The following is a 16,076-nucleotide window of genomic DNA, read 5'->3' as shown; positions in this document are numbered from 1 at the left end:
CCTGGTCAGAGGACAACATCCCTGGTCAGAGGACAACATCCCTGGTCAGAGAACAAGTCGTAGAAAACAGATCGCTACATTTTGAAGTGTTGCATTTTTGTTTCAAGTGGGTCACCAACGCGGTATGGAACGCAACACTTTAAAAAAATCACATCAATAGTAACTCTTTAAAATCGACATTGTTGGGAGAGATAGAGACCCTGTCACAACAAAGATCCTAAACAGTCAAATAAAGATCTAGCCATCTGACTTTGCACCAGAGATATTTATTGAAAGAGAGAATTGTTGGGAGAGATAAGGACCCTGTCACAACAAAGATCCTAAACAGTCAAATAAAGATCTAGCCATCTGACTTTGAGATATTTATTGAAACTGCCCAAAGCATATATATTCATACAAGAAGGTGCCTAAATAAAAGATGAAAAGAAAAGAACAGTTTGGTCCTCAGGCCATCATCACTGTGTATAGGCCCCAGGCTTCTATTTCAATGATAATTACATGATCTCAGGCCATCATCACTGTGTATAGGCCCCAGGCTTCTATTTCAATGATAATTACATGATCTCAGGCCATCATCAGTGTGTATAGGCCCCAGGCTTCTATTTCAATGATAATTACATGATCTCAGGCCATCATCAGTGTGTATAGGCCCCAGGCTTCTATTTCAATGATAATTACATGATCTCAGGCCATCATCACTGTGTATAGGCCCCAGGCTTCTATTTCAATGATAATTACATGATCTCAGGCCATCATCACTGTGTATAGGCCCCAGGCTTCTATTTCAATGATAATTACATGATCTCAGGCCATCATCACTGTGTATAGGCCCCAGGCTTCTATTTCAATGATAATTACATGATCTCAGGCCATCATCACTGTGTATAGGCCCCAGGCTTCTATTTCAATGATAATTACATTATCTCAGGCCATCATCAGTGTCAATAGGCCCCAGGCTTCTATTTTAATGATAATTACATGTCACGTGATCTCAGGCCATCATCAGTGTGTATAGAACCCAGGCTTCTATTTCAATGATAATTACATGATCTCAGGCCATCATCACTGTGTATAGAACCCAGGCTTCTATTTCAATGATAATTACACGTCACATGATGGTGCCAAGAAAACACATCAGAACATCTATAAATCAGTACCTAGTACAACAGAATGCATGCTCTACATTATATACCAAATAAAGAAAAGCGGACAGAGAAACATGTGTTGCTTATAAATGGGAACGTTTCCTCAGAACAAATAAAACCGGATGGTAGGAAGATAGAGGCCCCACTAGAGGGAGGTATGGAACACCAATAACAGGCAATATACAGACAACACTCAAATAACAATTCTTCATTCACGCCTGATGGGTGGAGAGTTTTTAAATAGAACATCCACCTGCATTCTGGGTGGAGAAGACTAAGTTCAAGATGACCAACCCTACGTGAAGGTTTATCTGCTGAACAGAAGGACATGGAGGAGACGGGCCTCTGAGAACCACTAGAGGGAGGACATGGCATCAAGACTAGAGGGACGACATCAAGACGAGAGGGAGGACATCAAGACGAGAGGGAGGACATCAAGACGAGAGGGAGGACATCAAGACGAGAGGGAGGACATGGCATCAAGACGAGAGGGAGGACATGGCATCAAGACTAGAGGGAGGACATGGCATCAAGACTAGAGGGAGGACATGGCATCAAGACTAGAGGGAGGACATGGCATCAAGACTAGAGGGAGGACATCAAGACTAGAGGGAGGACATCAAGACTAGAGGGAGGACATCAAGACTAGAGGGAGGACATGGCATCAAGACTAAAGGGAGGACATGGCATCAAGACTAGAGGGAGGACATGGCATCAAGACTAGAGGGAGGACATCAAGACGAGAGGGAGGACATGGCATCAAGACTAGAGGGAGGACATGGCATCAAGACTAGAGGGAGGACATGGCATCAAGACTAGAGGGAGGACATCAAGACTAGAGGGAGGACATCAAGACTAGAGGGAGGACATCAAGACTAGAGGGAGGACATGGCATCAAGACTAAAGGGAGGATGTCAAGACTAGAGGGAGGACATGGCATCAAGACTAAAGGGAGGACATGGCATCAAGACTAAAGGGAGGACATGGCATCAAGACTAAAGGGAGGACATGGCATCAAGACTAGAGGGAGGACATGGCATCAAGACTAAAGGGAGGACATGGCATCAAGACTAGAGGGAGGACGTCAAGACTAGAGAGAGGACATAGCATCAAGACTAGAGGGAGGACATGGCATCAACACTAGAGGGAGGACGTAAAGACTGGAGGGAGGACATGGCATCAAGACTGGAGGGAGGACATGGCATCAAGACTAGAGGGAGGACTCCTCAAGATGAGGATGAGCCTTTAGGGGAGGGGGGGTGAGCCTCAAACTCCCTCTACATTTCTACTGAGAGCATCATCAAGCCATTATTTCAGGGGAAGGGGGGGCGATGAGCCTCAAACTCCCTCTACATTTCCAGCCTTTGTTTTACTACGACACACAAGAGCTTCAGTCTCAGAAATTGTGTGAACGGAAATCCCTCAGAAATGTGGGATGTGCACTTGAAGCGGGTGGGATACTGTTCTTGTCTGTAGGTTGTGTGTACTAAGTAGTGGACAAAGACCCGGAGTGAAGGCGCACAAGGGAAGGAAGGATCTCTCACTCAATATATATTTTACATTGTGACATGTTTAACTAAAATACTCCTACTACAACATTCTACATTATGACATTGTTAAAATACCCCTTCTACAACATTCTACATTATGACATCATTAAAATACCCCTTCTATAACATTCTACATTATGACATCATTAAAATACTCCTACTACAACATTCTACATTATGACATCGTTAAAATACTCCTACTACAACATTCTACATTATGACATCGTTAAAATACCCCTTCTACAACATTCTACATTATGACATCATTAAAATACCCCTTCTATAACATTCTACATTATGACATCATTAAAATACTCCTACTACAACATTCTACATTATGACATCGTTAAAATACCCCTTCTACAACATTCTACATTATGACATTAATTCATTGATATCATGAAACAACTCCATGTATTTTCTGATGTTTAATCAGATATTTTTTACCAGAGTATCTCTTGTCACATTGATCACAGCTACAATATTTATTTCCTGTGTGTGTTCTCTGGTGTGATATCAGCTAGTTTGGCTGAGTAAAATTCTTCCCAGATTGATTTCAACTATAAGGATTCTGTCCTGTGTGTGTTCTCTGGTGTATAGTCAAATGGCTCGATGTAGTAAAACACTTCCCACATTGAGCACATCTATAAGGTTTCTCTCCTGTGTGTGTTCTCTGGTGTATAGTCAGACTGCTAGATGTAACAAAACTCTTCCCACATTGATCACAGCTGTAAGGTTTCTCTCCTGTGTGTGTTCTCTGGTGTATTGTCAAACGGCTAGATGTAACAAAACTCTTCCCACATTGATCACAGCTATGAGATTTCTCTCCTGTGTGTGTTCTCTGATGTATAGTCAGCTGGCTAGATGTAACAAAACTCTTCCCACATTGATCACAGCTATAAGGTTTCTCTCCTGTGTGTTTTCTCTGGTGTATAGTCAGGCTGCTTGAGTGAGTAAAGCTCTTCCCACATTGATCACAGCTATAAGGCTTCTCTCCTGTGTGTGTTCTCTGGTGTGATTTTAAATGTCCTGACGAAACAAATCTCTTTCCACAGTCAGAGCAGTGGTAAGGTTTCACTCCGGTGTGTGTTCTCTGGTGTGTAGTTAGCCGTCTAGATTCAGTAAAACTCTTCCCACATTGAAAACAGCTATAAGGTTTCTCTCCAGTGTGAATTCTCTGGTGTGATTGTAATGTAGATGATTTTGAAAAGGTCTTCCCACAGTCAGAGCAGCTATAAGGTTTCTCTCCGGTGTGAATTCTCTGGTGTGATTGTAATGTAGATGATTTTGAAAAGCTCTTCCCACAGTCAGAGCAGCTATAAGGTTTCTCTCCTGTATGGATTCTCTGATGTATTTTAAGGTCTGCTGAAGAGTGGAATCCCTTCCCACAGTCAGAGCAACAGTGAGGTTTCTCTCCAGTGTGTATTCTCAGGTGTGCTGTCATGCTGCGTGAGTGAGCAAAACTCTTCCCACATTGATCACAGCTATAAGGCTTATCTCCTGTGTGTGTTCTCTGGTGCAAAGACAGCTGGCTAGATGTAGTAAAATTTATCCCACATTGATCACAGATATAAGGATTCTCTCCTGTGTGTATTCTCTGGTGTATAGTCAGACGGCTAGATGAAGAAAAACTCTTCCCACATTGACAACAGTTATAAGGCTTCTCTCCTGTGTGAATTCTCTGGTGTGTTTTCAGGCTGCTTGGAACATTAAAACTCTTCCCACACTGATCACAGCTATATGGTTTCTCTCCTGTATGGATTCTCTGGTGTCTTATAAGGTCTGCCGAAGAGGTAAGTCTCTTCCCACAGTCAGAGCAGCAGTGAGATTTATCATCTGTGTGAATTCTCTGGTGAAGTTTTAGTGAATCTGATCTTGAGTAACTCTTCCCACAGTCAGGGCAGCAGTGAGGTTTCTTCCCTGTGTGTTTCCGTTGGTGTTTCTTGAGGTGTTCTGATGTGGAGAGACTCTTCTCTGCCTCGTCAGCGTCATGCTGTTGTTGAAGCTCCCCAGAGGATCCACTATAGTCACGTCTCTCTCCTGTGTGAATAACAAAGTCAGACAGATGGTTAAAGGGCTTAACGGCCCACAACAGCGAATATCCACTGTTTATTTGAGGTAAAAGGTGATTGGTTTCTTATTATTTGACCATGCTGGTCATTTATGAACATTTGAACATCTTGGTCATGTTCTGTTATAATCTCCACCCGGCAAAGCCAGAAGAGGACTGGCCAGCCCACATAGCCTGGTTCCTCTCTAGGTTTCTTCCTAGGTTTTGGCCTTTCTAGGGAGTTTTTCCTAGCCACCGTGCTTCTACACCTGCATTGCTTGCTGTTTGGGGTTTTAGGCTGGGTTTCTGTACAGCACTTTGAGACATCAGCTGATATAAGAATATATTTATAAATAAATTTGATTTGATTTGATTGCCCGTGATGTTTTATAACAATTTAAGTCTGTAATGAAATCTTTAAAAATGCTTTTACAAAACTTACTTGAAAACTATCTTAAGGACATTCGAGTGAGCAAAAACAGCCACAGTGTCTTGATTTCTTTCTCACGGTAGTATGTAGTGGATGATTCTAGTTAATACAGCTGTAAAAAACCTAGGTGCTAATTCACCACAGTGGGGGAAAACTCAGGGGAGTTATCATAGACTGACAGCAAAAATAGCCTCCATTTACAGGTTGCTTGTGAGTGAATTTCACACTACGTTTGGATTATAATGGTAAAGGCTCGTTTGTGCCATTGTTTCAAATCAACTGCTTTATACTTAAAAAACTACTTTAATTTCAACCAGTAAAAAGCTCTTTGGCTAGCTTTGCAACCAGTCTATGTCAATAAGCGCTAGCATTCCAGCTAACAGCTTTGCTACCAGCCTAGCATTAGCATTCTAGCTAACAGCTTTGCTACCAGCCTAAGTCAATAAGCGTTAGCATTCTAGCTAACAGCTTTGCAACCAGCCTATGTCAATAAGCGTTAGCATTCTAGCTAACAGCTTTGCTAACAGCCTATGTCAATAGGCGTTAGCATTCTAGCTAACGGCTATGCTACCAGCCTAGCATTAGCATTCAAGCTAACCACTTTGCTACCAGCCTATGTCAATAAGCGTTAGCATTCTAGCTAACGGCTTTGCTCCCAGCCTAGCATTAGCATTCAAGCTAACAGCTTTGCTACCAGCCTATGTCAATAAGCTTTAGCATTCTAGCTAACAGCTATGCTTCCAGCCTAGCATTAACATTTAAGCTAACAACTGCTGCATCCAAAATACATATTTTGCAATTATCACAACCAAATACTCTTAGAGAATGTAAGAAATACTCAAAACAACAATTGTAAGTCTATGACAACCCACCAAAAAGGTTTATTGTCTAGCAGTAATAACCTGGTAAATCGAGACTGTTGAATGGTCTCAGATGACATCATAGACCTACTGTAGGACCCATAACTTCACCTAATAACAACATAGACCTACTGTAGGACCCATAACTTACAACACAGACCTACTGTAGGACCCATAACTTACAACACAGACCTACTGTAGGACCCATAACTTCACCTAACAACAACATAGACCTACTGTAGGACCCCTAACTTACAACATAGACCTACTGTAGGACCCATAACTTACAACATAGACCTACTGTAGGACCCATAACTTCACCTAATAACAACATAGACCTACTGTAGGACCCATAACTTACAACATAGACCTACTGTAGGACACATAACTTACAACATAGACCTAATGTAGGACCCATAACATACAACATAGACCTACTGTAGGACCCATAACATACAACATAGACCTACTGTAGGACCCATAACTTACAACATAGACCTACTGTAGGACCCATAACTTCACCTAATAACAACATAGACCTACTGTAGGACCCATAACTAACAACATAGACCTACTGTAGGACCCATAACTTACAACATTAACCTACTGTAGGACCCATAACTTACAACATAGACCTACTGTAGGACCCCTAACTTACAACATAGACCTATTGTAGGACCCCTAACTTACAACATAGACCTATTGTAGGACCCCTAACTTACAACACAGACCTACTGTAGGACCCATAACTTACAACATAGACCTACTGTAGGACCCATAACTTACAACATAGACCTACTGTAGGACCCCTAACTTACAACATAGACCTACTGTAGGACCCATAACTTACAACATAGACCTACTGTAGCACCCATAACTTCACCTAATAACACATACCTACTGTAGGACCCATAACTTACAACATAGACCTACTGTAGGACCCCTAACTTACAACACAGACCTACTGTAGGACCCATAACTTACAACATAGACCTACTGTAGGACCCATAACTGACAACACAGACCTACTGTAGGACCCATAACTTTGTAGGACCCATAACTGACAACACAGACCTACTGTAGGACCCATAACTTACAACATAGACCTACTGTAAGACCCCTAACTAACAACAGACCTACTGTAGGACCCATAACTTCACCTAACAACAACATAGACCTACTGTAGGATCCATAACTTACAACACAGACCTACTGTAGGACCCATAACTTCACCTAATAACAACATAGACCTACTGTAGGACCCATAACTTACAACATAGACCTACTGTAAGACCCCTAACTTACAACATAGACCTACTGTAGGACCCATAACTTACAACATAGATCTACTGTAGGACCCATAACTTACAACATAGACCTACTGTAGGACCCATAACTTACAACATAGACTTACTGTAAGACCCATAACTTACAACATAGACCTACTGTAAGACCCATAACTTACAACATCTCCTATTCTCGCTATACACCAAGTCACTTGGCTCTGTCATAACCTCACATGGTCTCTCCTATCATTGCTATGCAGACGACACACAACTAATCTTCTCCTTTCCCCCTTCTGATGACCAGGTGGCGAATCGCATCTCTGCATGTCTGGCAGACATATCAGTGTGGATGACGGATCACCACCTCAAGCTGAACCTCGGCAAGACGGAGCTGCTCTTCCTCCCGGGGAAGGACTGCCCGTTCCATGATCTCGCCATCACGGTTGACAACTCCATTGTGTCCTCCTCCCAGAGCGCTAAGAACCTTGGTGTGATCCTGGACAACACCCTGTCGTTCTCAACCAACATCAAGGCGGTGGCCCGTTCCTGTAGGTTCATGCTCTACAACATCCGCAGAGTACGACCCTGCCTCACACAGGAAGCGGCGCAGGTCCTAATCCAGGCACTTGTCATCTCCCGTCTGGATTACTGCAACTCGCTGTTGGCTGGGCTCCCTGCCTGTGCCATTAAACCCCTTCAACTCATCCAGAACGCCGCAGCCGTCTGGTGTTCAACCTTCCCAAGTTCTCTCCACGTCACCCCACTCCTCCGTTCTCTCCACTGGCTTCCAGTTGAAGCTCGCATCCGCTACAAGACCATGGTGCTTGCCTACGGAGCTGCGAGGGGAACGGCACCTCAGTACCTCCAGGCTCTGATCAGGCCCTACACCCAAACAAGGGCACTGCGTTCATCCACCTCTGGCCTGCTCGCCTCCCTACCACTGAGGAAGTACAGCTCCCGCTCAGCCCAGTCAAAACTGTTCGCTGCCCTGGCCCCCCAATGGTGGAACAAACTCCCTCACGACGCCAGGACAGCGGAGTCAATCACCACCTTCCGGAGACACCTGAAACCCCACCTCTTTAAGGAATACCTAGGATAGGATAAGTAATCCCTCTCACCCCCCTTTAAGATTTAGATGCACTATTGTAAAGTGACTGTTCCACTGGATGTCATAAGGTGAATGCACCAATTTGTAAGTCGCTCTGGATAAGAGCGTCTGCTAAATGACTTAAATGTAATGTAAATGTCTGTAGGACCCATAACTTACAACATAGACCTACTGTAGGACCCATAACTTACAACATAGACCTACTGTAGGACCCATAACATACAACATAGACCTACTGTAGGACCCATAACTTACAACAACCTACTGTAGGACCCATAACTTCACCTAATAACAACATAGACCTACTGTAGGACCCATAACTTACAACACAGACCTACTGTAGGACCCTAACTTACAACACAGACCTACTGTAGGACCCTAACAACAACACAGACCTAGAACTATAAATAATTTAATATTTCAGGTGAAACATGGAAACTAAAATGTCTTTGTCATGACATTTCATAACCTGATCACCAGATAATTTTGTGAATAATCCCATTAGGCTACTAATAATAATAATAAGGCTACTCTGTAATGTGCTGTCATTCTAAATGTCCTGAATAAAGGAAAATATCTCTGTGTGGGTACAATAGCCTGTCCATCAAGGAACAGTTCTCCACAAATTATGAGCTAAGTATCTGTGTGTCCAAACTGACACAGTAACATTTGAAAACACATTACTTTGATGCTTTCTCAGTTAAATCTAACTAGACCTGCTGTAAATCAAATCAAATAGCATTTGTCACATGTTGAATACAACAGGTGTAGTAGACCTCACAGTGAAATGCTGAATACAACAGGTGTAGTAGACCTCACAGTGAAATGCTGAATACAACAGGTGTAGTAGACCTCACAGTGAAATGCTGAATACAACAGGTGTAGTAATATATAATAATATATGCCATTTAGCAGACGCTTTAGTAGACCTCACAGTGAAATGCTTACTGACCAGCCCTTAACCAACAGGTGTAGACCTCACAGTGAAATGCTGACTGACCAGCCCCTTAACCAACAGGTGTAGACCTCACAGTGAAATGCTGACTGACCAGCCCTTAACCAACAGGTGTAGTAGACCTCACAGTGAAATGCTTACTGACCAGCCCTTAACCAACAGGTGTAGTAGACCTCACAGTGAAATGCTTACTGACCAGCCCTTAACCAACAGGTGTAGTAGACCTCACAGTGAAATGCTGACTGACCAGCCCTTAACCAACAGTTCTGAATCATTTCAAAATGACTCTTTATTGAAGAGTCAGGTTAATGACAGTATTGATGTTAGTGTTCTAGTGGTGTGGGGGCTGTGCTTTGGCAAAGTGGGTGGGGTTATATCCTTCCTGTTTGGCCCTGTCCGGGGGTGTCCTCGGATGGGGCCACAGTGTCTCCTGACCCCTCCTGTCTCAGCCTCCAGTATTTATGCTGCAGTAGTTTATGTGTCGGGGGGCTAGGGTCAGTTTGTTTATCTGGAGTACTTCTCCTGTCCTATTCAGGTGTCCTGTGTGAATCTAAGTGTGCGTTCTCTAATTCTCTCCTTCTCTCTTTCTTTCTCTCTCTCGGAGGACCTGAGCCCTAGGACCATGCCCCAGGACTACCTGACATGATGACTCCTTGCTGTCCCCAGTCCACCTGGCCATGCTGCTGCTCCAGTTTCAACTGGCCTGGGCCCTAGGACCATGTCCCAGGACTACCTGACATGATGACTCCTTGCTGTCCCCAGTCCACCTGGCCATGCTCCTGCTCCAGTTTCAACTGTTCTGCCTTACTATTATTCAACGATGCTGGTCATTTATGAACATTTGAACATCTTGGCCACGTTCTGTTATAATCTCCACCCGGCACAGCCAGAAGAGGACTGGCCACCCCACATATGCTCTCTCTAATTCTCTCTTTCTTTCTCTCTCTCGGAGGACCTGAGCCCTAGGACCGTGCCCCAGGACTACCTGACATGATGGCTCCTTGCTGTCCCCAGTCCACCTGACTGTGCTGCTGCTCCAGTTTCAACTGTTCTGCCTTATTATTATTCGACCATGCTGGTCATTTATGAACATTTGAACATCTTGGTCATGTTCTGTTATAATCTCTACCCGGCACAGCCAGAAGAGGACTGGCCACCCCACATAGCCCGGTTCCTCTCTAGGTTTCTTCCTAGGTTTTGGCCTTTCTAGGGAGTTTTTCCTAGCCACCGTGCTTTTACACCTGCATTGTTTGCTGTTTGGGGTTTTAGGCTGGGTTTCTGTACAGCACTTTGAGATATCAGCTGATGTACGAAGGGCTATATAAATAAATTTGATTTGATTTGATTCTGAATCAATTCAAGGTGACTCTTTATTGAAGAGTCAGGTTAATGACAGTATTGATGTTAGTGTTCTGAATCAATTCAAGGTGACTCTTTATTGAAGAGCCAGGTTTAATGAGAGAACTGACTTGGTGTTCTGAATAATTTCAAAATGACTCTTTATTGAAGAGCCAGGTTAATGAGAGAACTGAATTGGTGTTCTGAATCAATTCAAAATGACTCTCTGTTAAAAGCGATTCTATTGTGCTAACTCATAAATGTGAAGACTGTTTACACAGCGTAACTTAAGAAGCCCACGTATGGCCGCTTTAAGAAGCCCACTGTGGCCGCGTTAAGAAGCCCACTGTGGCCGCTTTAAGAAGCCCACTGTGGCCGCTTTAAGAAGCCCACTGTGGCCGCTTTAAGAAGCCCACTGTGGCCACTTTAAGAAGCCCACTGTGGCCACTTTAAGGCCCACTGTGGCCACTTTAAGAAGCCCACTGTGGCCACTTTAAGAAGCCCACTGTGGCCACTTTAAGAAGCCCATTGTGGCCACTTTAAGAAGCCCATTGTGGCCACTTTAAGAAGCCCATTGTGGCCACTTTAAGAAGCCCATTGTGGCCACTTTAAGAAGCCCATTGTGGCCACTTTAAGAAGCCCATTGTGGCCACTTTAAGAAGCCCATTGTGGCCACTTTAAGAAGCCCATTGTGGCCACTTTAAGAAGCCCATTGTGGCCACTTCCCATTGTGGCTTTGGCCCAGTCAAGTCATTAAGCACATCTGGTTGTCATCTACATAAAATGTTTTATTTATTTAACCTTTATTAACCTTAACCTTTATTTAACGAGGCAAGTCAAGAACAAATTCTTATTATACAATGACGGCCTGGGAACAAATCTGTCGTTCTGCCTTGTTCAGGGACAGATTTGTACCTTGTCAGCTATGGGATTCGAACTTGCAACCTTTGGGGTTACTAGCCCAACGCTCTAACCACTAGGCTACCCTGCGCCCCGGCAATCAGCCAATCAGCTGTTCTATTATAAGGTTATTGATAGAGTTGTGATTCGTCCTCTTTAGAGGGAACTATTTCAAAGCTGCAAAAAAAAAAGAACAACTTTAGTGTTGAGGTTTTACCGTCAAGATAAAACAACCTTTTTTTCAAATGTTTTCAAGTGCCTTTTCTAGATGTGGGATCGTTCTTAATGGAACAATATACCAGGAGGTGTCAGAGGAAGGACCAACAGTTTTTAAGAAACTCCAGTCACCCAAGTCATAGACTGATTTCTCTCTTGCTACCGCATGTGCAAGCTGTGCTGGAGCGCCAAGTCAAGGTCCATAAGACTCCTCAACAGCTTCTACCCCCCCCAACCCAAAAGGCTCCTCAACAGCTTCTACCCCCCAAACCCATAAGAATCCTGAACAATGAATCAAAATGGCCACCAGACTATTTACATTGACCCCCCCACCCCCCCTCTTCCTCCATTTGTTTTGTACACCACTGCTGCTACTCTGTTTATTATCTGTCTATGCATAGTCACTTCACCCCTACCTACATGTACAAATTACCTCAACTAACCTGAACCCCCTGTATATAGCCTCCACATTGACTCGGTACCCCCTGTATATAGCCTCCACCTTGACTCGATACCGGTACCCCCTGTATATAGCCTCCACACTGACTCAGTACCCCTGTATATAGCCTCCACACTGACTCGATACCGGTACCCCTGTATATAGCCTCCACACTGACTCAATAGCGGTACACCCTGTATATAGCCTCCACACTGACTCAGTACCCTCTGTATATAGCCTCCACATTGACTCAGTACCCTCTGTATATAGCCTCCACACTGACTCAGTACCCCCTGTATATAGCCTCCACACTGACTCGATAGCGGTACCCCCTGTATATAGCCTCCACATTGACTCTGTACAGGTACCCCCTGTATATAGCCTCCACATTGACTCTGTACAGGTATCCTCTGTATATAGCCTCCACACTGACTCGATACCGGTACACACTGTATATAGCCTCCACACTGACTCGATAGCGGTACACCCTGTATATAGCCTCCACACTGACTCAATAGCGGTACCCCCTGTATATAGCCTCCACATTGACTCTGTACAGGTACCCCCTGTATATAGCCTCCACACTGACTCGATAGCGGTACCCCCTGTATATAGCCTCCACAGTGACTCGATAGCGGTACCCCCTGTATAAAGCCTATTTATTGTCATTTTATTGTGTTACTTTTTACTTTAGCTTATTTGCTAAACATTTTCTTAACTCTTCTTGAACTCTAATGGGGTGGTAGACAGCCTAGTGGTTAGAGCAGGTAGCCTAGTGGTTAGAGCAGGTAGCCTAGTGGTTAGAGGCAGGTAGCCTAGTGGTTAGAGGCAGGTAGCCTAGTGGATAGAGCAGGTAGCCTAGTGGATAGAGCAGGTAGCCTAGTGGATAGAGCAGGTAGCCTAGTGGATAGAGCAGGTAGCCTAGCGGTTAGAGCAGGTAGCCTAGCGGTTAGAGCAGGTAGCCTAGTGGTTAGAGCAGGTAGCCTAGTGGTTAGAGGCAGGTAGCCTAGTGGTTAGAGCAGGTAGCCTAGTGGATAGAGCAGGTAGCCTAGCGGTTAGAGCAGGTAGCCTAGCGGTTAGAGCAGGTAGCCTAGCGGTTAGAGCAGGTAGCCTAGCGGTTAGAGCAGGTAGCCTAGCGGTTAGAGCAGGTAGCCTAGCGGTTAGAGCAGGTAGCCTAGTGGTTAGAGGCAGGTAGCCTAGTGGTTAGAGGCAGGTAGCCTAGTGGTTAGAGCAGGTTGCCTAGTGGTTAGAGCAGGTTGCCTAGTGGTTAGAGCAGGTAGCCCAGTGGTTAGAGACATGTAGCCTAGTGGTTAGAGCAGGTAGCCTAGTGGTTAGAGACATGTAGCCTAGTGGTTAGAGCCTAGTGGTTAGAGCAGGTAGCCTAGTGGTTAGAGGCAGGTAGCCTAGTGGTTAGAGCAGGCAGCCTCGTGGTTAGAGCAGGTAGCCCAGTGGTTAGAGACATGTAGCCTAGTGGTTAGAGCCTAGTGGTTAGAGCAGGTAGCCTAGTGGTTAGAGGCAGGTAGCCTAGTGGTTAGAGCAGGTAGCCTAGTGGTTAGAGCAGGTAGCCTGGTGGTTAGAGCAGGTAGCCTAGTGGTTAGAGCAGGTAGCCTAGTGGTTAGAGCAGGGAGCCTAGTGGTTAGAGCAGGGAGCCTAGTGGTTAGAGCAGGGAGCCTAGTGGTTAGAGCAGGGAGCCTAGTGGTTAGAGCAGGGAGCCTAGTGGTTAGAGCAGGGAGCCTAGTGGTTAGAGCAGGGAGCCTAGTGGTTAGAGCAGGGAGCCTAGTGGTTAGAGCAGGGAGCCTAGTGGTTAGAGCAGGGAGCCTGGTGGTTGGAGCAGGTAGCCTGAGTGGTTAGAGCAGGGAGCCTAGTGGTTAGAGCAGGTAGCCTAGTGTTTAGAGCAGGTAGCCTAGTGTTTAGAGCAGGTAGCCTAGTGGTTAGAGCAGGGAGCCTAGTGGTTAGAGCAGGGAGCCTAGTGGTTAGAGCAGGGAGCCTAGTGGTTAGAGCAGGGAGCCTAGTGGTTAGAGCAGGGAGCCTAGTGGTTAGAGCAGGTAGCCTAGTGGTTAGAGCAGGTAGCCTAGTGGTTAGAGCAGGTAGCCTAGTGGTTAGAGTACAAAGCCTAGTGGTTAGAGCAGGTAGCCTAGTGGTTAGAGCAGGTAGCCTAGTGGTTAGAGCAGGTAGCCTAGTGGTTAGAGCAGGTAGCCTAGTAAACGAACGGTTGGTGGATCGAATCCCTGAGCTGACAAGTTAAAAGTCTATCGTTCTGAACAGGGCAGTTAGTCCACCATCCAGTAGGCTGTCGTTCTGCCCCTGAACAAGGCAGTTAGTCCACCATCCAGTAGGCTGTCGTTCTGAACAAGGCAGTCAGTCCACCATCCAGTAGTCTGTCGTTCTGAACAAGGCAGTCAGTCCACCATCCAGTCGGCTGTCGTTCTGCCCCTGAACAAGGCAGTCAGTCCACCATTCCTAGGCCGTAATTGTAAATAAGAATGTGTTCTTAACTGACTTACCAAGTTAAATAAAGGTCAAATTCAATGTTGGTTAAGGGCTTGTGAGGAAGCATTTCATGGTATTGTTGTATTCGGCGCATGTGACAAATTGTTTTATTTGACAGCATATTTTGTGGATATGAAATGACTATTTCTTATCAATTAAAAAGCTGGGTACTTTTCATAGCTTTTGTCACATCAGTTAAACAACTGCGGAGTAAATGCCCCTGTTTTTAAGACAGTACTTACTGGTGTTAATCAGATCTCCTGTTTCCTCGTCTTTCAATGTGACAGTCATCTCCCCCTCCTCCTCTTGCTCCTCCTTCACTCCAAAAACTGCATCATCCTCTTCCTCCTCTTCTTCTTTCACAGTCACATCCTCCTTTTCCTCTTCCTCCTCCTCTTTCACTCTGAAAACATCTTTCTCTTCTTTCACTGTAACAGCCTCACCCTCTACTTCTTGTTTTACTGTAACAACCTCCTCTTCCTCTACTTTTGTTACTGTGACATCCTCTTCTTCCTCTTCCTCTTTCACGACAACATTCAGCCACAGACCCTCTTTCTCCGTCCAGCAGACCTCCTCCTCCTCTTCATCAGGAGGCGAGTAGCTTGGTGAACTCATGGTCGGGGATGAGGGCTAACAGTTAGCTAACAAGGCTAATGCTAACTTAACCAGCCACGTCAGCTAAATAAATAACAACAAAAACGTAAATAGGAAACTAAACGAGATAATGAGCTAAACGACAGAAATGTGATCAAAACACAGTGCCTAAAATACCCGAAAGACTCTTTAAGAGCTGGAATGTTTCCGATATGTTGACGAGCAAGCTACTGAGATGGCTGCTGTTGTTGTCGCTCTTCTTCTTTGAGTTTTTATCGGCGGATCGCAACGGACCGAGAGGCGGAAGCACCGCCCCCTACTGTACCGGAAGCACCGCCCCCTACTGTACCGGAAGCGGCCCGTCAGGAAGTACAGGATCCAGTTGTCGGAGGGCGGGTGTTTCGTCTCGGGGTCCATATTAACTTCGTGATGAGCACTATGGTGTTGAACGCTGAGCTGTAGCATTCCGGTGAGAAAGGGCAGTGTGGAGTGCAATAGAGATTAGCCCGTCTGGTTAGCATCTAAAACAGCTAGCTAGCTAGTTTAGCATCTAAAACAGCTAGCTAGCTAGTTTAGCATCTAAAACAGCTAGCTAGCTAGTTTAGCATCTAAAACAGCTAGCTAGCTAGTTTAGCATCTAAAACAGCTAGCTAGCTAGTTTAGCATCTAAAACAGCTAGCTACCTAGTTTAGCATCTAAAACAGCTAGCTACCTA

At 44.9% G+C, this 16,076-nt stretch overlaps 1 protein-coding gene across 1 annotated transcript; it reads right to left on the bottom strand.

Annotated features, from left to right (window-relative positions):
- Positions 1–3,110: 3,110 nt before the first annotated feature.
- LOC124022358 (zinc finger protein 345-like) lies at positions 3,111–15,611 on the bottom strand. The gene is made up of 2 exons (XM_046337283.1): positions 15,010–15,611; positions 3,111–4,735 (listed from the first exon to the last, which is right to left on the bottom strand). The coding sequence occupies exons 1-2, from the start codon at positions 15,380–15,382 to the stop codon at positions 3,252–3,254; spliced, it is 1,857 nt and encodes a 618-aa protein (XP_046193239.1). The 5' UTR covers positions 15,383–15,611; the 3' UTR covers positions 3,111–3,251.
- Between the last annotated feature and the right edge of the window lie 465 nt (positions 15,612–16,076).

This window comes from Oncorhynchus gorbuscha, unplaced genomic scaffold (genome assembly GCF_021184085.1).
Source record: "Oncorhynchus gorbuscha isolate QuinsamMale2020 ecotype Even-year unplaced genomic scaffold, OgorEven_v1.0 Un_scaffold_1357, whole genome shotgun sequence".
Lineage (NCBI taxonomy): Eukaryota > Metazoa > Chordata > Actinopteri > Salmoniformes > Salmonidae > Oncorhynchus > Oncorhynchus gorbuscha.
Note: the sequence above shows the minus strand (reverse complement) of the source record. Positions and strands in the feature narration are given on the sequence as shown.